The sequence below is a fragment of the Delphinapterus leucas genome, chromosome 9 (genome assembly GCF_059928025.1).
Source record: "Delphinapterus leucas isolate spDelLeu-1000000601 "Yukka" chromosome 9, BTC_Dleu_Yukka2, whole genome shotgun sequence".
Taxonomy (NCBI): domain Eukaryota; kingdom Metazoa; phylum Chordata; class Mammalia; order Artiodactyla; family Monodontidae; genus Delphinapterus; species Delphinapterus leucas.
The window spans coordinates 95,890,333-95,914,704 of NC_143137.1; the positions used below are offsets into that span (position 1 = coordinate 95,890,333).

At 44.2% G+C, this 24,372-nt stretch overlaps 1 protein-coding gene across 1 annotated transcript in view; it reads left to right on the forward strand.

Moving 5' to 3' along the window:
• The window catches only part of HECW1 (HECT, C2 and WW domain containing E3 ubiquitin protein ligase 1), a 434,660-nt gene that overhangs the window by 387,451 nt on the left and 22,837 nt on the right, over positions 1 to 24,372 (forward strand). Inside the window, exon 24 of the mRNA XM_089917097.1 lies at positions 23,759 to 23,857. Within this exon, the coding sequence (XP_089773223.1) occupies positions 23,759 to 23,857 (99 nt within the window). The remainder of the gene's footprint in view (positions 1 to 23,758; positions 23,858 to 24,372) is intronic.

A 24,372-nucleotide genomic window follows, 5' to 3' on the forward strand; every position in this document is an offset into this window, starting at 1 on the left:
AGCAGATGTCAGTTGGATTTGGCTGCAAAATAGAGAAAGAGGGGCTTTCCTGGTGGCGCAGTGGTTGGGAGCCCGCCTGCCGATGCAGGGGACGCGGGTTCGCGCCCCGGTCCGGGAAGATCCCACATGCCGCGGAGCGGCTGGACCCGTGAGCCATGGCCGCTGAGCCTGCGCGTCCGGAGCCTGTCCTCCTCAACGGGAGAGGCCACAACAGTGAGAGGCCCGCATACCGCAAAAAAAAAAAAAAAAAAAAAAAGAGAAAGAGAAAGGCTGTAAAGGCACCTTGTGTCAAATAGGGAAGTGCATTTAATGGCATCCAGGGAGTTTGGATTTTATCACAAAGATGATGATGTATTTTTTTGGGGGGTAGAGGACTGTCTTGATCAGGTCTGTATTTTAGAAAGTCAACTCTGGTTATAAGTAGGTGAATTGGAGTGGAAATGGGGTTGTCATTTAAGTGGCAGTTCTTTGAAATAGTTCTTTGAAAAGAGGATAAAGAATCAAACTAGGACAGAAAGCTGTTTCATAAGAAGGATGAGCAAATGAGCAAAACTTGGTGATGGATTATAGACAGTGGTGGGGTTCAGTATATGAAATTTCCCACTTGCATAAAATGATGTATATGAAAATACCAGGTCAAAAGTTCTCATCTTTTTTTAATTTTATTTTATTTATTTTTGTCTGTGTTGGGTCTTCGTTGCTGCATGCGGGCTTTCTCTAGCTGCGGCGAGCGGGGGCTACTCTTTGTTGTGGTGCACAGTCTTCTCATGGGGGTGGGTTCTCTTGTTGCAGAGCACGGGCTCTAGGTGCACAGGCTTCAGTAGTTGTGGCATGTGGGCTCAGTAGTTGTGGCACACGGGCTTAGGTGCTCCGCGGCATGTGGGATCCTCCCGGACCAGGGCTCGAACCCGTGTTCTCTGCATTGGCAGGCGGATTCTTAACCACTGCACCACCAGGGAAGTCCTCTTATCTATTTTTAATGGAGGCATAAACAACAAAACCATAAATGTGAAAAGCTCCAAACTTATTTTTATATCTAATAAATTATGAATAGAGCAAAATGCATATATTTTCTAATCGTTATGCTTGAATAGAAAAGATTCATGTTCCAGCTGAAAAATCTCCTCTAAGGGCCTTCCCTCAGCACTCATTTTAAAAGAGCCCAGCCATTTATAACTCTCCAACTTAACATCTTAATTCATTATATTGACAGAACTTATCGCTCTCTGAAATAAACTGTATTTATAGATTTATACTGTATACTTGTAACTCATTACTGTGTGTCTCTCCCCCTGAAAGACCGAGGTCTTGCTTTCCTAGTCACAAACTTGGCACTCAATAAATGAGTGTGGAAGGAAGGAAAGAAAGAAAGAAGGACAGGAGGGACAGAGGGAAGAAGGGAGGGTGGGTGGATGGATGGATGAGTTTCAATCTCATTTCGATTTTTAGTTCAGAATATTTGTAATTCAGAAAAACGGGTCATTGTCAAGCATCATTTAAGTTCTACTAGATGTTCTCTGAAATCACCACTGGAAATTCTTTTTCTGTTTCAATGATTCTGAACGCCACTTTTCCCAGAGCAAATCTAAGATGCACTAAACAACTGAAAGAGGTGAACTTCTCTATTTTGAAGAAGAGTGCCAGAGTGTCGACATGCACTGTTCGTTAAGTATTAGCGCATATCATTTTAAGAAGTCATGGTGATCTGAGTCACTCTTTACATAATCATCAGTGTAGGAAGAATTTTCAGAAGCCAGGGTTCAAATCTGATGCTGTTTAATCAGTTTCTGTGCAACCGCCAGAAGGTCCGTTTGCTCATTTCATGTCAGTGATGGTGACAGATCTAACCCTCCTATATCATAACCAGAAATCCTGGGACCTCTCAAGCCAAAATCTCCAAGAACCTTTGCTAACTGTGAACCAGACTCCCCGCTGTCCTCCTACCCCTGCTCTGACCTCTCCCTTTCCAAGCAGACACTACCTGGGTGGCAAAAATCTTCTGTTTTCAGGTATTTAGCAAGAGGAGGGGGAGGGGGGAGGGAGGCTTCTTAGAGCATGTTTAGAGTTTGGCCAAGTGGGTATTAAGTATCATTGCAGAGTTTTATGGAACTTAAGAAGTCATGGATAACACACTTTAAATATCCCTTACTATATCTGCAGAGTCTGAATTAGTAGGTAGGAACCACAATATCGTGAGATTCCATCGGACGTCTCCTGGCCCTTCAACCCCCAAGGGCCCCTCCTGAGAGAAGAGCTCAGTGTGTCGTTTTCATTTGAGTCAAGGGTCAGATAAGCTCCCCCATGCCACGTCATCCCAATAACAGCCCCCAGGTTCCTTCCTAGGCAGCTACAAGAGCTTCCCTGGTTCCATCTCTGGCTACATCTGAGTAGCCTTCCTAGCAATGCCCTAGAGAGGCTCAGGGCACACATTAGCTGAGAAGTCACCATAAAATGTGCATGTCTGGTTGTGACTATGTCCACTTCTTTTTTTTTTTTTTTTTTTTTGCGCGGTACGCGGGCCTCTCACTGTTGTGGCCTCTCCTGCTGCGGAGCACAGGCTCCGGACGCACAGGCTCCAGACGCGCAGGCTTAGCAGCCGTGGCTCACGGGCCCAGACGCTCCGCGGCATGTGGGACCTTCCCAGACTGGGGCACGAACCTGTGTCCCCTGCATCGGCAGGCGGACTCTCAACCACTGCACCACCAGGGAAGCCCTATGTCCACTTCTTAACCTAGCTTTCTTCAGAACTTGCGAGAAACTTCTAGTAAAGCTTTCAAAACAATTGGCGAGAACACTCTTTTTCAACACTTGCCTTATGCAGAAATAGGCCTAAGGATGTACGAGATTTATATGACAGAGGTGGCAGTTCAAGTCAGTTGGAAAAGAATGGACTATGTAGTCAATGAGGCCAATATACAACCAAAAAACATTAGGTTAAATTCCTCTCCAACTTGAAAGCACATGTAAAAAATGTAACAGTAAGAGTTCTTCAAAAAACTCTAGGTGACTTACAATATATTCTGGAAAATAATTATTGAGAACAGAAAACAAACTCAGGGAACTTTGAGTGGTAGAGGCTTTTTCACTCAAGGTTGGAACCCTGGAATCTAGCAAAGAAAAGGAAAATATATTTGAATATATAAAAGTGAAAATATTTTTATGGCAAAAATACCATAAATAAAGGGAAAAGGCAAGCTTTGATTTTGAAAAATAATCTTTGCAACTCAGGAAAATCAGAGGCTGAAAACCTGCAATATAGATTTCAAAGAGCTCTTCTACCTCGAAAAGAAGAGGAGAAACAACTCTAGAAAAATCAACAAAGAAAATGAAAAAAGCTGTTCAGAGAAGAAAAAATCCAAATAATCACCAAACCCATAAAAAGAGTCTCAATTTTATCAGTGGCCAGGGATATTTAAGCAAAATAAAGAAACAATGATATATCACTTTATAACAATCAAATTGGCAAATATTAAAAAGAATTATATTACCTCTTTTCAGGAGGACATGGGTGAGAGTTTATTCTCTGCCATCACCAATAGAAACATGAATTTTGATAGCCTTTTTTAAAAACACAATCAACAGTATATACTAAAACTTTTAAACCCATATACCCTCTGGCCCATGAATCTCTCTCATAGAAATAAAAGCACTGCTATAAGGACTCTTATAATAACAGCTAATATTATTGAGCCCTTATTATGGGCCAGGTATCTTTGTAAAAGCTCTACGTGAGTTGCACATCCTGTTATGATCTCCCTATTTTACAAATGAGAAAACTGGTACCCGTAGAGGTTTAGTACTTGCCCAAGGTAGCATAGCTAATAAATGGCAGAGCCAGGAATCCAACCCAGGCAGCATGGCTCTCCAGTGCAAACTTTTTAAAAGCTATCCTGTCCTCCCTAACAAAACATACCAGGATGATTATTTCAGTATTGTTTGTGAAGACACAAATGTAGAAGCAACCCAAGTGTCCATCAGCAGAGACCGGTTAACTTCATCACAGCAGCTCCACACTGCACCATGATATGAGGCGTAAAAGAGCTGAATTAGAATCTTACCAGATGACGGAAGAGGATTTCTTCAAGATATTGTTAAGGGAAGAAAAGCAGAAAACTATGAACAACACAATTTAAAAACCAAAAAATAACGATGCAAAACCTGTACCTGTACGGATATAGATATGTAAATATAAATAACTTAGTCTGTGATTACATGATTTAGAGGAAAAATATGGAAGGATACATCTTAGTCAGCATGGGTCCCAGGAGATGAGATGAGAGAGCAGCCAACCAGGCCAGAAGGAGACAAAACTAATGATAATAAAAAAGTATCTATGAACATATTAATGAATTAAATATAAAAATTACAAGTGTGTATACATTTTTAAAAATAAATCCCTAACGACTGAAATGCCATTTGGTACAAATGGCTTAGCTAAGTTATTAGAAAGAAACAAGTGTCTTAGACGTGAATTCCTCAATGCGCCCTCCGATTTCTGAGGACCCGATGCTGGTCGCATGAACTGCTGGGCAGTCAGTGAGCTTCTGGTGTATTAGAAATGCCACACAGACGCACTTCCACCTCGCTCACTCTACCTCTGGTGTCTTCCATTCTCCATCCCAATTGCCCTCCCTTTCCTCAGCCCCCAAATCTTTAATAATTCCCAGTGTCTACAAAATGAAGTCCAGATTCCTCAGATCCTTAGGGACTCCCCAAGGTGCAAGATCACCTGTCTTGGGACACCATCTACCTCTCCCGCCAGCTCTTCTACCCAGTCCTTGAGCTCCGTCAGGCGCGCTCCTCTCCCTTAAGGGCCCCATCATTTCCTCTGTTCTCTCATTTAAGGGTGGGTCCACGTGTCACCCACCCTTAAAGCCCATTTAAAATACTTTATAGTTCTCTTGTGACTTCTTTCCTGAACTTTCTTCTGAAGAGTAAGTTCATCTTCTCTTGAGTTCTTTATTTTTTTTTTTAATATTTATTTATTTGGCTGCACCGGGTCTTAGTTGCGGCATGCAGGATCTTTAGTTGCGGCATGCATGCAGGGTCTAGTTCCCTGACCAGAAATTGAACCCGGACCCCCTGCATTGGGAGCGCAGAGTCTTAACCCCTGGACCACCAGGAAAATCCCCTTGAGTTCTTTTAGAAACAAAGGTTTTCAGACACTTTTAGCTGAAACCTTGCTTTCCAATGAAATTTATATTCAGTCCCAGTATCTAGGACAGAAGAAGGTGGAGCGATCTCCTTCAGGGAGTCTGGGGGCTGGTCATTTGTCCACTCAGACTCTTCTTCCTCCCCCCCCCCATCTTTTTACTTCTGTGCAAAACAGTTTGAATAAAACACCACTCTGGGCTGTCTGCATTTCGCATTCCATTTCTCCCTGGCTACTCTGTATGGTAAGGATTCGTGCTAGCTTCGAAACTGAATCAAGCAGCAAGCACGTTATCGCCCCTTGCAACCAGCATGGTTTCTGGCATACAGGCAGCAACCTTCAGTTCCTGAGGCAGGGTGCCACACAGCCAGAGGAGTAAATTCCTGCTGCAGCTCTCAGCTGTTGTGTGACCCTGGGCAGGGTCTGAATCTTAGCCTCCTTTCCCACGAAAAGGTGATAACAGTGCCTATTCTGTGTGATGGTCGCAAGGGTACCGGAAAAGTGACTGGTACCCAGTAGGCATTTAACAGATGCGGATGCCATCATTCTGTCCTTGAGTGTATGTGTGTATTTTATAGGGACATCAGAAAGTGTTAGAGAAAGCTAGGTTGGTTCTCTTGATCCCAGGTTTCTGAGTCTTGGCACTATGACATTTGGGGCCAGATGATTCTTTATGGTGGGGACTGTCCTGTGCGTTGGAGGATGTTGAACAGCGTCCCTGGCCTCTGCCCACTAGGTACAGTCCCACCACTGCCACCATCCCGGGGTTGTGACAACCAGAAGTGTCTCCAGATATTGCCAAATATGTCCCTATTGAGAACTATGGCTTTAACGTTCCCGTATGGAAAAAGCTTGGGAAAAGAAATGTGTCACATGGCTGACCAAGGGCAGCAATATTTTTGCAGGATTAAGAATATTTCCCTGGTCTATAGTTCTATAAAAAAACATGTTCATATTCAACATCTCTGGTTCCTGGACCAGCGTAACCCAGCCCCTGAGCGGGGACGGGGCAAGAGCCACAGTGTAGTCAGGCCCCTGAGCTGAGTCCATGCTCTGATTCCCTTCAAGTCCACCCAGAAGAGAACCTCCCACTTGCTTCCTCTTGTTTTTAATACCCTTTATGAGTCGTTTCAAATATATACAAAACAACAGACATGCCTAATGCTCTTATCACCCAGTTTCAAGAACTTGTACACTTCTCCAGACCTGAATTTGATATTTTAAAGTAAAATTTACACGTTACATGCACAAACTTTATCTGTATATTTTTGACAAATGTATATACATTTATATCCTACACCCTTATAAAGATATGGAATTTTTCTGTCACCTCAGAAATCTTCTCGTGGTCCTTCCCAGTCTATCTGTGACCCCTCTCAATTCCCTGAAACCACTGAATAGATATTTTCAGCACCTGTTTTCTTTGTATGCTCTAGAACTTCATAGAAATGAAATTATTTAGTTAGTCCTCTTTAGTAGTAATTCTTCCACTTGCTTTTTTTTTAACATCTTTATTGAAGTAGAATTGCTTTACAATGGTGTGTTAGTTTCTGCTGTATAACGAAATGAATCAGCTATATGTATACATGTATCCCCATATCTCCTCCCTCTTGCGTCTCCCTCCTTCCCTCCCTATCCCACCCCTCTAGGCTTCCCAGGACGGTTGCCTCCCCGACTCATTCAGGGACAGACACCACACCCCTTGGGAATCAGGATTCCCACAGCATTCCTGGGTGGTTGGGAGGATAGAGGGCAGGGAGTGTTCAGGCAGGTGGTTTTGTCACCTGCCCAGCAGCAGGCCACCCTGTCCCTCCCCACGGGCCTGCATGTGCAGGAGGGTCAGATGCCACGCCTCAGTCTTCCCACAGACCAGGAGGGAACAATTACAGAGCAAACCACTGGCGGGGATGTCAGGACCAAGCCCAACCCACGATTAGCTGTAGAGATGGGACACTAGCTTAGGGCCAAACCCTGAACTCAGCTGGCAGGAATGTGCACCCAGCAAAGGGAATGCAGACCGCGCCGGGCGTGGCGTGGGAGCGGGGAAACGTCGTTCTGTACGTACAGGGAGCTGCAAAGAATCAAGACTGCCCTTCCCAAATACTGACTGCATAGCAGGGACGCGCTTTTTGCTGGTACTTGCCCCTGCTGTTTGCACTGCGTTCACATTCCAAAGGGAGCTCTGTTTGTTTTAATTTGTATTAGCCGTCTGTAGACCTGATCACTGCTTTTTCTGGAAGCTCAGTTGGGTGGGGCAGCTGGAAGGGTGCAAGGTTTTTGAGGAGACAATGAAAGAAGAAAGGGAAAGACTTGAACGGCACAGGTGGAAAGAGAAACTGAAACCAGGGCAGCCCTTCGTCCTCTGGACTGGAGGGAAACACATGGCAAGTGTCACCGCGTACAGGCTGGTGACACAAGAAGGGGATTAGCTTGGGACAAAAGGAAGAACCCCTCCCCTATTTAGTGGGACAGGAGGAGGCATGGATGCAGGTCACTGGGCTGAGAAGAGGCCAAGCAGGACCCTTCACATCCTCTGCTTTTGGAAGAGACAGGTCTTTGAACTCCATCCTTCTCTGGTGCCCACGCATAGAGCACAGTGACTGTTGCCTAAGTCAAAACTTCACTTCCGACTTTCACGCCATATTTTTCCATCGTAAAAAAAAAAAAAAAAGGATGAGGGACTTGGAGTCTGTGGTCCTCAAACTTCAGTCAGCAACTGCAGAGCTTGTTTTAAATGCAGATTCCCAGAGCGCACCCCACAGAGAGTCTAATCTCCAGGCACCTATATTCGAACAAGCACCCCAGGGAACCTGATGCCAAAGGAAGGATCGCCACCCTTGGAGAAACACTGCCACAGATGCTGGCGGCGGCTTCAGGAGCCCTCCAGAGAGTGTGAGAAGAAGAAAGCTAGATGTGGGTGCAGTTTTCACACAAAGAAATGAAATCACCGCAGCCAGAAACAACAGATTTTCACTCCGTTTACCAGTACGTGAGAAGTTAGAAAACATGAAGTGGACGTCCAAAGAGGAAGGCAATAATATCGGGTAGAGCATGGAAACACATATTGTGTGGGGACCTCATATTTAATGCACTTAAATAGTGAGGTTGAGAAAGGATAATTGTTTTTAATTAATCAAAGTTACAAGCATAAGGAAAAAGGAATATCTTTGAGATGGGTTTTTAAAATATCATAGAATTTAGCAATTATGGATGCTTTTTCATCTTCAAAGAACCTATGAACATTAAAGTACTCTTTTCTAAAATTCTCCCTCGAGGTAGGTAAGCAAAATTGCACATTATTATCCCTTATTTGTAGATGGGGAGAGAAAAGTGGAGAGGCTGTTTCAACCTAACATTGAAAGGACTTAAAAAAAAATAATAAGTTCCCGCCATAGAGATCTGGGTTTCCCACCTTTAGCTGTCCTGGATGCATATATGATTGGACAAGATGTCACAGCACGTTTTGTATAAGTGACCACTGGTGGAGGTGTGAATAAGCTTCTGTGCTGCACAGAGGCGGGAGATGGCATTTCCTGTTCTCCTAATTTCCCTGGTGTGTTAGGATTTAAACTGAGCAAAGGTTTCAAAAGAATCAAAGTTAATTAATTTGACCAGGCTGTTTACATTACCTTACTTCAGTGTCCTAACATGTAACCTGGGGATTAAAAATTAGGCTTCGATTACATGCCTCAAACTTTTTTGTGGATACATTGTGGCTTGATGAAGTAAAGGAAATGGATGCTGCCCACCTTAAAAATTTGCTTTGAGGACAAAGGAAATGAAAATACTCTAGTAACAATACAAGCCCGAGAATAAGTTACAATATGTAGTTAATATCATGGCTGAGAAATCCTTACGCTTGACCCTTTCTAAGTATAAAAATGTTAAAAATTGCAACTATTGGTTAAGTCATTGAAAGATGTACTTTCCGAGAGATGTGTTCATTTTCGGATTTGTTTAAATACCAAATAGAATTAAGAGAGTCAACATCTCGTCTTCAAAAGACTTCTTGTCTATTGGAAGAGCTTTTCTATAAACATAAGTTATGTGAAAATACAAAGGTTTATCTTCTGTCTAGCCTCAACCTCATTAGAGGAAATATATATTCAGAGCAGTGGGAAGGGTGAAGAGTTTTACAGCAACAGAATTTGAAATGAATGGAGGGCCAGGGCCAGGGTCAGGGTCAACCACCTGGAATGGATTTCCTAAGTTAAGAATAGTAAAGCTGTCTGGGAAAAAAAAATGTATTGAAAAGGACATTTGCACAGGTGGACCTGGGACAAAAGTTCAACCCTAGTCAAATTGAGAACAGGATCAAGGTACCTAAATGGTCTCAGGATCTGAGAAGGGGAATAATTGGTGGAGACGTATAAATCTAATCATTAGGAACCTCATTGCGACAGACACATGGGGATCACTCCAGACATCTAAGAAAGTGTGTGACATAATCCAGGAGACAGACCCTCAGGCACAGGCTGGGAACGGACCAGACAGATGCCTTGGGACCTCTGGGGCACAAAGGGGCATGAAGGACTTTCAGGTTTCAGATGATGAAGAGCAAACGTAGACTCCAAGATTGGCTCTCCTTACTATCCAGACTTCTAGGGACTTTCTTCTTCTATTCGCATCTCAAAGAATATCAACTAATTCTATGCTGTAGAGAAAAATATGATCAGTCGATAAATCTTCAAAACAATCAAGCTAAATAGAACATAGTCGCAAGCCCTGACATCATGTTGATTCATTTATATATCGTTTATGCTTCCCATACTTCCCCTCTACCAATACAATTAATTCAGAACCAATTACTTAGATAGCTTCAAGTATTCCCGGTATGTGGTTATACCAGTACGTATGCTCTTGTGTAGCACGAGAACGTGATGTTGTCAGAGCCATTATTATTTTGCCAGTCAGGTGAAAATTACAGAATGTCATTTCAGTTGAGACTTAGGTAGTAGTTCAGTAATTCTAATAATTTCCTGAACCATAATGTCACTAGTCTGTATGCGCCATGGAAGCTTGGGAGCCTTGTCTGTTGTGCTCTAAGTACCCCAGCCACTAGACAGTGCCTCAAAAATGGTAGGTACCTCAATATGATTTGTTGAAAGATTGAATGAATGGAAAACCTAAAAGTTGTTTGGGTTATATCAAATTGATTATTTTTTTCACCTGACTCAGTTGTTGTGTAGTACCGTGCATTGCTTAATGAGTCACAGGCAGAGAAGGACACAACATTTAAAGGGTCAGTAGGGCGCTGTGGGTTTTGCCTGGAGCACAGTGACACTGCTATTCCTTTATTCTCTGGTCTTTGCAGCTCAGATAATTAAGACCTTTTAAACCTTCACCTTCCTGTTTTACCCAGTTAGATGAGGATTATAGCATCTCAGAACATTTCAGTTATCCAGGCAAGCAGCATTGTTTGGTCAACTTTCCTGTATAATTCTGGGCATGGAACCAGAGTCTATGTCTTATTGAAAATTAGATAAATTCTCCTCTTGCATGAATTAAAAATATGACTTTAGTGGGTCAACTTATAAACTCTGCAATTATAGGTTTAGTGATCAATGTCCAAGAAGATGAAGGAAGAGGGGTGTCCTTTGCATTGGGTGCTATATTACTCTCCAAGAGCTACCTTAGCAAGTTACCACAGACTGGGTATTCTCCGTTCTAGAAGCCAGAAGTCCAAAATTGAGGTGTCAGCAAGGACATGTTCTCTGCCCAGGCTCTGGGGGAGAATCCTTCCCAGCCTCGTTCAGCTTCTGGTGGCTCCAGGCCTTCCTTGGCTTGTGGCTGCATAACTTCAGTCTCTGATTCTGTCTTCATATGGCATTTTCCTCTGTTTCTGTGTCTTCTCCTCTTCTGTCTCTTATAAGCACTTTTGGCAGTGGATTTAGGGCCCACGTGGATAATCCAAGATGATCTCATTTTGGGATCCTTAATGATATCTGCAAGGACCCTTTTTCTTTTTTTTTTGTTTTTTTGTTTTTTGGTTTTTTTTGTTTTTAGGACCCTTTTTCTTAAGGTCACAGGATCCAGGGTTGAGGAAGACGATGCATCTTTGGGGGGCACATTCAACCCGCTACAGATACAGATAATCTGCATAATATACTTCTAGAAGAGCTTTCTCTGAACGGGAGGCGCCCATTTGGCCCACCATGTTGCCATGTTGAGGAATAAGCAGCCCTGGTCTTAGTCCTTTGCCCCCTGCAGGGCTAATTTTAGTGAAGGGCACTTGGGCTAGACACATTCATTTCAGTTGCTAATTAGCAGTCAGAAGACCATATCCTGTCATTATCTTGTGTTGGCAGGGTCTCTTTCAGGACAGATGAAGAAAACTTCAAGTTTTCTCAGCTAATTTGCAGTGCTGTTTCCACACACAGGGAAGCTATGAAAGCCAAATATAAATCAGGCCTTGCATCTACAATATTTAAACAATTTGAGGGGGAATGAGGGAGGCGATGCCTTTCAACCCATGCCTTGAAATATTATCTGAGTAAAGGTGCTGAAGAGAATAGACTTACCTTCCTACTGTATAGCACAGAAAACTCTACTCAGTATTATGTAGTAACCTATAAGGGAAAAGAATCTGAAAAAGAATAGATATATGTATATGTATAACTGAATCGCTGCACTTTACACCTGAAACTTACACAATATTGTAAATCAACTCTACTCGAATAAAAAAACTAAATAGTATATATATATACTAGTTTAGATTAAAAAAAAAAACAACTAACTTTCCTAGCCCCAGTGACCTTGACCTACATTCCACTCTAGCCACCTGCTCCCACAATGGCCCTCCCAGCCTCATTATCACCCAGAACTGTGCCATATCTGAAATTGACGACTCTAAAATCCCTCCATCCATCATTCTACAGCCAGTATTCCCACCTCCTCCCACTACCGCAGCTGCTTACCAAGTTCATTTGCACCTCAGACTCACCATCCCCTGCCCATCTGGCATGGTTTCCTTCACCCCAGGCCTCCTGAATGCCTCTGTCCCCTGTACACAATTCCCCCTCCCCTCCACGCTTACACCCCATCTGATGGGCAAAACGCCACCTTGGATCAATATCATAACTCAGTCTCCCATGTTCAACACCGGAGCTGTTCCCTGCACCTCTAGCACCAGGGAAAATGAAATGATCCTGAGAGACGGTACAATCCTAAATCATACTCTCTGACCTCAGCAGGTTCTATAGCAAAGCTCACCTGTCCTTTGATGCATCTTTCATTCCACTGGCCTGAAAGCCCCTACCAACCAGACTCCTTCACTTTGAGGAGATGCCTTCAGATCTTACTGAAGTGGAAACTCTGAGGGGACCACTTCCATTTCCCACCATGACTACAAATACCCACTCGACCCTAACACTTCCCTGCATCGCCCTTCTCCCGGTCCAGGCGGATCTCCCACTGAGGTTCTGGCTCCCTCTGTTCCCATCTCCTCCATGCCCTTACTCCAGAAATGTTCTCTTTCTCATCTGTCTTTATACTTTACTCTCTCCCCCTGCTTACGGCTCCTTTCCCTCATTCTCTCCTTTACCTATTGAAACCTGACATCAGTATTCACCAAAATTGCTCTTTCCTTGAACAGTGGAGACCACCTAATTGCAAACTTAGGGGACTATTATCCCTCTCTACCTTAATGGAAACATCACTGCGGTAGATATGGACTCCTACCTCAAAGTCTACTCCCTTAGATTCTGAGACACCAATGTCTTCTAGTTTTCCTTGTATCTCTATTATATGCAAGTAAATATATATAATTTTATCACATCAGTAACCCACATTCATTGTAAAAATATTTAATATACATAAGGAAATAAGCCCACACAGAAATAAATGCTATTAATATTTTGCCTTAAGTCCTTCCATGCTATTTTATTGGATGTATGGATGGGTGGATGGATGGATGGATGGGTGGATGGATGGATGGACAGACAGATAGATGGAAAGATATAATTTTACATAAAATATAGCAATGGAATCAAAATAAACTTCCATAAAGTTCTATCCATGTCAAACTATGAATTCTAAATCTATGCTTTTATCCTGACCTCTCTGCTGAGCTTCAAACTCTTTCAGCTTTTGTCCCTGCTAAACATCGTCAACTTGATTCCCCTCGAAGTTAAGATCTAATTTCTCCCAGGAGCCACTTCCTGTCATCCTTCTCTTCTCCTTCTGCTCACATAAAGCTCCCTGTCCTGCAAATTTTATCTCCAAAATGTTCCTCACAATTCCCTGGACATACTGTAATACCCTCCCCTCTGTCCGTCCTCAGAACTATCCCTCACATGGCTGCAGGCTGATTTCTCTAAAATCCCAAAGCAAGCATGTCACCCCCTTGGCTTAAGCCCTTCAGTGGGTCCCCATTCTCTACAATTTAAAGGCTGAACTCGTTGGCATGGAGAACAAGACCTTCCAGGACCTCCCACTTCCTCTTTCTTCAGCCTCATCTTGCCCCTTTTCCCTCTTTCTGCTCTAGTCATTGTGAATTTCTTGCTGTTCTAAACATATTCCATCCTGTTTCCTGCCTCTTTCCTCATATGATTTTATTTTCTTGGAAAGACCTTCCCTGCCTTCTGAAGCAGACTAATTTTCTACTCATTCTTCAAAGCTCACCTCAGTCATCACTTCCTCCAGGAAGCCTACCTGGATTTAATCCCTCCCAAGTCAGCTAAGTCTCCCTCCTCTGGGTTTTCACACCTCCTGTGCCCTCTTCTACAGCACATGCTACATGGTAATGAAATGCTGCATTGCTAGATCTCTCCCCCTTACCGAACTGTACATTCTTCAGAACGAACGTTTACCTTCATATCTTTGTACACACCTGGCACAGAGGAGGCACTCGGTAAATTTGTTGAGATTAAAAATGCATGAACACGCTGTCATTTCTCTCACATTTAAAAACAAATCCAAGCTTCCTTAGATGTCACACCCTCCTCCACCTACCACTTTGATTCACAGCTCCCCTTTAAAGAAACATTCCTACAAAGAGTTATCTGTGCTTACTTTCTCTGCTTTCTCTTCTACCATTCTCTCCAGCCTTTCCTCCCCTTTCCCTCCACAGAAACAGCTCTCATCAGGGTTGCCAAACCCAGTGGGCAACTCTTGGACCTCCTATTATTTGATCTCAGAGGCACTTGACACAGTCGGTCTCTGCCTCTTTCCTGAACACTCTCCACATCCCGTGGTTCCCATCCTAACTCATCCCCTGTTCCTGCTCAGTTGCCTTTGTTGTCAACTTCCAGACCCCTGGATGTTGCACTGTTTAGGGCTCAGCCCTTGGTCCACCGCTCCAACCGCTCGCATTTCCTTGGTGATCTCATCCAGCTTCATGGATTCATGTAGCTCCATCCTCGTGACCCCACATTAACATCTGCAGCCTGGCCCTGTTCCTGACTGATCGGTCAAACTGCCCACTCAACAGCTCCACCTGGATATTTAGTAAGCATCACAAACTTAATAGGCCTAAAAGAGAACTCTCAAGTTTCTCTTCCAAACCTTCTCTTCTGGTGTTTCCCATCTCATTAAATGGCACCACCATCTACACAATTGCTCTGGCACAAGACCATGGACTGTCTTTGACGCCTCTCTTTTTCTCGCGTCTCCCATCCAATCCATCAGCAAATCCTCTTGGTTCTGTCATGAAGATACATCCCGAATCTGAGCTCATCACCTCCATCCCCACTACCCCAGTGTAATCTGCTATCACCTCCCACCTGGGTTACTGCAGGAGCCTCTAAACTCCTGCAGTGTCTCCTGGGAGTGTCTGCTCCCACGCTTGCCAGCCTCCCCTCTCTCCCTGCAGCATCCAGAGTGATCATTCCCAGCATCAATCAGTTCATCCCATCAGCCCTACAGGGGACCTCCAGTGGATTCCCATCACACTCAGAATACAATCCACACTCCTTCCCATGCCTGCCAAGCCCTGCATGACCTGTCTCCTGGGGGATGTCTCCAAACTCATGTTCTCCCATCTTCTCGTTCTCTCTCCAGTGTCCAGCCCCTTTGCCCTCTTTATTGTTATTCAAGCAAACCATATATGATCCCACCTCTGGCATTGCTGTTCCCACAGCTTGCAATGCTCCTTCTCCTGGAAGCTCACTCCTTTTCTTAATTCAGATCAGACATCATCCCCTCAGAAAGGATAACACAATCTGGTACATTTGAGAGGCATTATTCTCCCCTCCCATCCTTTTCCCAAGAGAGACCTAGAGCCCAAGTTCTAGGCGGGAGTCTGAAATGAGGTTTGGTGGAGTCGGAAGGCACACTTAGAAACTAAGGGAGTGGGCTTCCCTGGTGGCGCAGTGGTTGAGAGTCTGCCTGCCGATGCAGGGGACATGGGTTCGTGCCCCGGTCCAGGAAGATCCCACGTGCCACAGAGCGGCTGGGCCTGTGAGCCATGGCCACTGAGCCTGCGCGTCCGGAGCCTGTGCTCCGCAACGGGAGAGGCCACAACAGTGAGAGGCCCGCGTACTGAAAAAAAAAAGAAATTAAGGGAGTGATGAAAACTGCTCAGATATGTGCAGAGTGGAGCACAAAGCCTGGAGGTTGTGACCTTCACTGCGTTCGAGAGCCCAGGAGAGGCAGACGGTGCCCATGTGTCAGAAAGGAGACCTTGACCACCTATTAGGATATCCTGCTCCTGAAGAGGGTGGTTTTGCCCCAGCCCCACCAGGGGACATTTGGCAATGTCTGGAGACAGTTTTGGTGATCGCAATTTTGGGGGGATGGGTGGTACTGACGTCTGGTGGGCAGAGGCCAGGGTGGGTGTGAAACACCCTGCAGGGCACAGGACAGCAAATGCCAACTGTGCTACAGTTGAGGAACCGGCTCTGTTCTTCGGAGGACCGCAAAGACATCTTAAAGGACCTTAACCCCTGCAAGTCCTGGCCCATTGCCAGGGAAGCAGTGATGGGGGAAGAGCCAGAAATGAGCAGAGATGGAAAACATGACTGCAGCAGAGAAAACCTTCTAGAACTCAGCTGTCAGTCTGCAGGAGGTAGGCCGTGCAGGTGGGTGCAGTCCCAGAGTCATAGCTTGGGAGACAGGCCATTGTGACGGTGGTCTGGGGGCACTCAGGCCCGGGGGCAGTTTTAGCAGCCCTCTGGCTTCACTCAGCGACCAACAAAATGTTTTTGAGCCTCTGGTATTTGCCATTGCAGTGCTGGTTCTGAAGGTGTTTGTGCTCTGGAAGATACCATGGTGTTTGGAAGAAGCCATCAAGGTCTGTTGCCTCTGTGCCGGGTTTTGAGCAGACCTCAGTGTCCTGCCAGCTGTTCTTGTATCTGCCTCAGTCCCCCATCCCCTCACCAAAGGCAGCAGAGCCAAGCACATTGTCACCAAGTGTCCAGCTCTTGACAGCTCCCTAATACACTGATGCCCCTTCCAGGCAGGAAGGCCCAGAGATGGGACCAGCTTTGGGTTCCTCAAGGCTGAAGCTGGTACAGGGAGTATCTCTGATGCTTAGCGGTGATGCATGAAAAGATGCAGAAGCCAAGAAGCATACAGAGAGAGATTGATGGCTTACAGGTCAAGAAGAGCCTGAAACGGTCGCCGGAACGAAAAGACACTGTGAGACAATTATCAGGGACACAAGTTTTATGCCAGGGGATCGAACTACCAGAAAGACCACAGCAGAACCTTTCAGACTTGAAATGTTGCCTGGGCACTGCAATGAGGGTGTTATCCCATTTCTATATCACTTTCATATAAAGGAATTAACTAGAAGCCTTTTTAAAGGGTTTTGTTGCATTATCCAAAATGTCTTTCCCGGGTAATGAGGTCTTTTTTTTTTTTTAATGTTATTGAAGTATAGTTGATTTACAATGCTGTGTAATTAGGTCTTTTATTTTCTTCACTTGGCAAACCATCCTGTTTCCCCTTCCATAAATCTGACCTGTGGACAAGAAATCCCTCTCCCAAACTTCCTGGCTAAATTTTTTGCCATTACGCAAACTGCTTTTGCCTAAAGAATCAGTTGAAAAGTACACCGTGAAATCATTACATCCTACCTGCTGCTAAAACATGTTCCTACACAAAGTTTCATTAGAGAGATGGAAGAGGGAGAGAGAAAGGGAGAGAGAGACCTGCTAGTTCAGCTTCTGGGTATGAAACATTCATCACATTCGCCCATACATTGACTCCATGACCTCAAGTCTTCTCTGCAGTTTGGTCTTTCTGTCCATCTTTCAGATCAGAGACCTACTCTAGATATTGGAAATGTGAACAATTAATCTCATCGAACAAGCTTCAAATGATGTTTGAGGAATTTTCAGTAGGTTTGTACAGTTTATCCACTGGAATCAAACCAAATGATAACTTTCGATTTAATTCAATTCAGCAAATCTGGACTGTGCCTTCGCCTGTAGCCAGGCACTGCGATACAGGAGTGCTGTCTGTAAGCAAAGCAGAAGTCTGCAGTTCTGTAACAGCAGGAAAGTGCAGGCTAGTCCACTGGTCAAGTCCACATTCTCATCCTTTTATTTTATTTATTTATTTATTTATTTATTTTTGCGGTACGCGGGTCTCTCACTGCCGCGGCCCCTCCCGTTGCGGAGCACAGGCTCCGGACGCGCAGGCTTAGCGGCCATGGCTCACGGGCCCAGCCGCTCCGCGGCACGTGGGATCTTCCCGGACCGGGGCACGAACCCGCGTCCCCTGCATCGGCGGGCGGACTCTCAACCACTGTGCCACCAGGGAAGCCCCACATTCTCATCCTTTGATCAGGTCATCAGGCCTGGATGTGTAGCCCTAGGATCCTCAGCCTGGAAAAGGGATCAGGCATGCCAGTCTCTGGATAAACAGCCAGGTAGACTGACCTCCACTAGTCCCTGGGCAAAGCCTTTCAGCATCTTAGCAGTTGCCCTATAGAGTAGGTACCATTATGATCCCATTGTGCAGGTGAGTAAACTGAAGCCCAGGGACGGTAAGCAGCTTGCCCAAAGTCACACAGGTCAGAAGAGTTAAACCGAAGCAGCCTGACATCAGAGCTTGCAACGTGGTCCTCTCCACTATACTGCTTTTCCTGGATTATTGGCAAACAACCCAAAGAGTAATGAGTCAACAAACAGTAACCCTCTCAAGGGGAGACTCCAGTCTTTGCTGGGCCTTTTAAACCAGGTGGGAAGATGTGCTGGAAATATGTGAAACTCCGTTGCCTTTGAACGCTCACTGCAGTGTGCAAAACCGAGATGGAAGTGAGATAAACCTTTGCCAGTAACATTGGTTGCTCTCAGCTTTCCTGCCGTGATGTCCCTCAGCAGCGTTAGGAAAGCTCAGAGTGGCTCCAGTTCCTTTTATCCGAGGCAACTCAAGTTAATCTCCCGGATGTGTGCTGAGGTGTTGATGAGGATGCTTGAAGAGGGACATCTGCCCATTTCAGAGGTTCTCCCATGGTCCCAGAGTTGACTGGCTGTATGCTGTCCCCCTCCAATACCTGTGAGCAGATGCGTAAAGATGAAAACCACTTAGGTTTCCATCAGCGTGGGGAGGGCCAAACCAAGCATAGAACATTCAGAAAATGAAATACTTTGGAGTCTATTAAATGAGGGCTTCCCTGGGGGCGCAGTGGTTGAGAGTCCGCCTGCCGATGCAGGGGACATGGGTTCGTGCCCCAGTATGGGAAGATTCCACATGCCACGGAGCAGCTGGGCCCGTGAGCCATGGCCGCTGAGCCTGCGCGTCCGGAGCCTGTGCTCCGCAACGGGAGAGGCCACAGCAGTGAGAGGCCCGCATACCGCAAAATAAAATAAAATAAAAAAGTAAACTGTTTTTCTTTTGTTTTGCTTAAATTATGTGGATAGTTTCTCCAGTGATCAATCCATAGGCTAAAGAAAAGGACTTTCTTTCCGTCTCCTAATTCCTACACATTTCCAACCAATGCTGACAACAAGCACAATCAATTTCCCAGCAAGCAGTTGTTCAAGCTGGGTGAGATAGATAAAGGAGATGTACAAGCACTGGAAGATGTTTTCTCATGAGATTGTCAGGGCAATTCATCAACTGGGAAAGGCTTTCCATTCCCGTCTCTGCCTTTTAAGCTGTTGTTTGGATTTGAATTGTACAGTCCCTGTATTATGTGCTCTGTACTAACACATCCCAGACCATAGTTCATCTCTCTGGAATATATTTTACTGTATGTACTGGACTGGCTATGAGCCATCCTGTCTGTGTTTATATAAAGCCAAACCACATTATCATGGATTGCTCGCACAGCTATGAGAAAATATCAAGGGCCTACTAGTTGCCCACATCAGCCTGTGAAACCAATATAATTTTGCCTTTAGAAATTCCATCTTATGCCTGACCCCATTCAAAGCAAATAAACAGTTCTCAGTGGGTGGTCTGCATTGCAGTCCCATGTGCTGAAAACAGCCCATCTGCCACCCTCCATCTGATCCCAGCCCCTGGTGGAGAGGCAAGCCACGCTGATCCTAGCTTCAAAGTGCTGAGCAGGATACCAGACTCCGAGATCTCTTCCCCACACCCTGCTTTCCTGACCGCTCAGGATTGGTGCAGGGTGGACATCCAAGCTGAGTTGGGACAATCACGGAATCATGCTGGAAATTTGGACCTAGGTCAGTGAAAGTCAAGTTGGTCTCTCTAGGGGCTTGAACTCCAGGCTGAGAGACATGAGCCGTGTTGGCAGTGAGAGAGAAGAAAGGAGCAGATGTGCACAGAGAAGAGCTAAGGGGAGACACTGGATGAGGGAGGGTGAAGTCACCCCAGTACCTGACGCTCAACTGCATTCCTGACCCTGCGTTTCTTGAGACACTGCCAGGACCTTATAATGAATTCCCCCTTTGGCTTAAACTAGTTGAAGGTTACTTGAATCAAAATATTCCTAATTAGCACAAGGAGGTATTGGAAGCCAACATAAAATAATAATAGTTATCACCTGGAGGGTACCGTTTTCCAGAAGAAGAAATGAAGCATAGGTGGTTAAGTCCCAGCACGAGGTCACACACCAGGCAGCCTGGCCCCTGGACCAGAGGATTAACCTCACTACTGTCCAGCTTCTCAAAATGGACACAAAGGAAAAGGCTTGGTCGGGCTTCTGGCAGATATGGGTCAGTTTCCCCAGTGTACCACTTGCCCGGGGCTAATTATTGACCCTAGACTTCTTGTGAAATGAAGATAGCCATAGTCATAAAATAGAGCAGCAAGGATCGAGATAACATAATATGTGTTGGCCCAATAGGCATTCCATAAATGTTATTTCTAATCTGTTTCCCATTTTTCACTTGTAATGAATTACAGTGACTAGAACTGATGGAACATTGTGAAGGGTGGTGGTAACCAGCACCCTGTATTTTTATTGTCAGATATGATGCAGAGCTGAATGTTCTTTATTATGTAAGGAAGTATTCTTCTATTCCTTGTTTACTACAAAGATTTTTTTTCTTCAGAAATGGACAGTGGATATTTTTTTTTCTTGGTCCCCTTTTACCCCATTTTTTAAAATTTTTATTTTATATTGGAGTACAGTTGACTTACAACATTGTGTTACTGTCAGATATACAGCAAAGTGATTCAGATATATATATATATATAAACACACACATATATATATAAAATCTTTTTCAAATTCTTTTCCTATATAGGTTATTACAGGGTACTGAGTAGAGTTCTCTGGGCTATACTGTAGGACCTTGTTGATTATCTATTTTATATGCACTAGTGTGTATATGTTAATCCCAACCTCGTAATTTATCCCTCCCCCACCACCTTTCCCCTTTGGTAACCATAAGTTTGTTTTTTAAGTCTGTGAGTCTATTTATGTTTTGTAAATAAGTTCATTTGTATCATTTTTTTAGATTTCACATATAAGTGATATCGTAGACGGTGAATATTTTCAAGTAACTTTTCAGCTTCTAACTGAAAAAAAAAGAAAAGCCATATGATTTTTGTCTCTTGACATCGTTATTAATTTTAATAATAGAATGCCTAATAGTAAATTGTCCTTAGTTTCCTAAAATCAAACATCCTTAATCATCTGGCATTATTCAGGGAATGGACTGGTACTTCCTCTTGTGTTTTATTTATGATGTTTTTAATGTATAAGTGAGATGTCTTTAGTTTCCTTTCCTTTTTTCCAGATTCCATTTTGTGGTTATAGTAGCTCATAATGATGAAGTAAGAAGTTTTCTACCCTTTTCTGGTTTCTGGAGCTATTTAAATAGTAAGGGTGTTTTCTGTCCATGTATGGGCTGTCCCAGCATCAACTTTGAACATAGTTCTTTTTCCTCAAAGTTTTCTAGTTTATACTATGGTCATTTGTTTATTTAAGCTCTTCTTCTTGAATAGATTTGAGTAACGTGTATTTTGCTGGAGAATTTACAATTTATTGAGATAGTCCCTTTTTTAACATTGAGCTGAAAATAGTATTCTCATGTAATGTTTCTATCTATTCCATTTCTGCAGACACTATTGCCTGCTGAGATTACCATTTCTCTTTACTAGGCCTTTCAGGGCCACCTCTAAGTGAGGGAGGTTCTTGGCAGGCACCTCTGTGTTGACGTTTGCTCTCTTCCCACTGTGGGTGGTCTCGCCGTCTCCACCACATGGCCACAGCCCCACATCATGTTAGGAGCATCAGTTGTGATGCCTCAGAGTCCATTAGAGTGGGTAAGCCTGCATGGAGTACGCGGGATTGTGGCCGCCATGTTCGGGACCCATTGGTTATTGGGGTATCAGGAAAGAGCCCTGGGGGATGCAGCACCGATGGTGTACCCCGGCCTCAAGGACTGTAAGATGTTCAGCTGTTCCATGAGCCTCCCCATCCACGATGCCCCTTTAGCACCTTTACTAACGTTCTACTCGCCTCTGGTCATCCCGGAGTCAATAATATTTACATGTTATTTCACGCAAAAAGAATCGACTCCTTCCAAAGTGGCAATTTGAAGTGTGGCTTATGACTACACTTATTACAGGATCTGACAATCTATTCATTTAAACCATTTTTATAGCAGTTACAGAGTACAGAGTCTTTTGAGTCTAAAAAGAACCTCATGAAAGGTCATGGCTTAGTTGGAAATTCCAACTGGGAGGATCTGAGAAAAGTCACAGCTAAGTCTATGCTTAGGTGAAAATCTAGTTAGATAGGAAGAGACAGGAGAGACCCCAATCATGGAGGTAGGCACCAGGGATGGGCAGAACACAGGGTGAGGGAACCAGCGTGCCAGACCAGGCAGACGGGAAACTGGTTTAGGAGCAGGGCAACAATGGGACCAAGCCCTCGGGAGCCGTGGCATGCAGCTAGGCAGATCGCCAGCAAAACTGTCAGGAAGCAGTTTACCCCAACAAGGTTTTGAATCAGTGAAGGCCCTTACATCTGGAGGTGACCAGGTCTATGTGATCAGTTCCTCCCAGCAGAGACCTTGTTCTTCATGTGTGACGATGTAGGCTCCACTTACCGATTACCACAGTGGGATTCCACGTACTTCTCCCCACTGACCATGAGCACAACTGCCATATGTGATTCATACTCAAGTCCCCCACCTCCCAGCATAGGGTCAGGCACACATTAAACCTTCAGGTGGTATCTTTGGAAGGCCCGAATAGGTGAGGATGCATGGTCCAGAAAACTTTCCATATCCTTAGATTCAGATCCTCAGGTTCATTGCTGACTGTTTGCAGTATTTACAATAGCCAGGACATGGAAGCAACCTAAGTGTCCATCGACAGATGAATGGATAAAGAAGATGTGGCACATATATGCAATGGAATATTACTCAGCCATAAAGAGAAATGAAATTGAGTTATTTGTAGTGAGGTGGATGGACCTAGAGTCTGTCATACAGAGTGAGGTCAGAAAAAGAAAAACAAATACCATATGCTAACACATATATATGGAATCTAAAAAAAAAGTTCTGAAGAACCCAGGGGCAGGACAGGAATAAAGACGCAGATGTAGAGAATGGACTTGAGGACACGGGGAGGGGGAAGGGTAAGATGAGACAAAGTGAGAGAGTGCCATTGACATATATGCACTACCAGATGTAAAATAGATAGCTAGTGGGAAGCAGCCGCATAGCACAGGGAGCTCAGCTCGTGCTTTGTGACCACCTGGAGGGGTGGGATAGGGAGGGTGGGAGGGAGACACAGAGGGAGGGGATATGGGGATATATGTATATGTAGAGCTGATTCACTTTGTTATACAGCAGCAACTAACAGAACAATGTAAAGCAATTATACTCCAATAAAGATGTTAAAAAAAAATGTGTCCAAAGAAAAAAAATAAATAATTTTTTTTAAATGCTGACTGTTTGTCTAGGGTCCCAGAATTCCCCTCCACCAGCTCTTTTCATCACTTAGGTTCTTATACTCTCAGGTCTGAGAAAAGGATTCCAGCAAAATGATTCTATTTGGGTACTTGGGGGAGAGGAGGGTTCCTTAGTACATACCTAGTTCATGGCCATTGTTTATGGTAAAGAATAAGAAGAATGGATGCCTCCATTGTGTCATCAATTTGCAAACTTTTCAAGCAGCTTAAAAGATGAGTACTATGAAGAAACACATCAGATAACGGCACAAATGAAAATATTTAACAGTGTAATTTCCCAGCTGCCCTTCAGTTGCTCTGCCTTGTCTGTGTTCCAGGTTCAGGTTTAGTGGTCGAATCCTAGGCCTGGCTCTGATCCATCAGTACCTTCTGGACGCTTTCTTCACAAGGCCCTTCTATAAGGCACTCCTGAGACTGTAAGTGTCCACCCGGCCCTGCCTGTGGGACCAGAGGCACTGGCCTCTCTGGCACCTCTGACCCTTTTGTCCCTGTTTTTCCCCTAATCGTTCCTGTTAGGTTTATGGTGATTTACTTTTCTGAGTGCTTAGATATCACATAAACCTTTTAGTCCAATAAAAATGCATTTGGAGATTTTATGTAAGCATAAGAGAACATCATATAACAGATATAAATCAGTTTATATAAATATAGTAACATTACAAGCATTGCATGAAACTACTAAGTAGAATTGATCTGTCCTTGTATGTAAGTCATTATGCTGTGCACCTTAAACTTATACAGTGCCATATGTCAATTGTATCTCAATAAAACTGGAAGAAGAAAAAAAAAAGAATTGATCTGTCTATAATTTAGTTGTTTTCAAATGATACCCTTCTCCAACGGCCATGGAGAGCCCCTGAGTCAGTAATCATTTTGTGTTTATTATTGTAAGCATTTTAAAATTTCCTTTTCCAATATAAAACTACTGAAT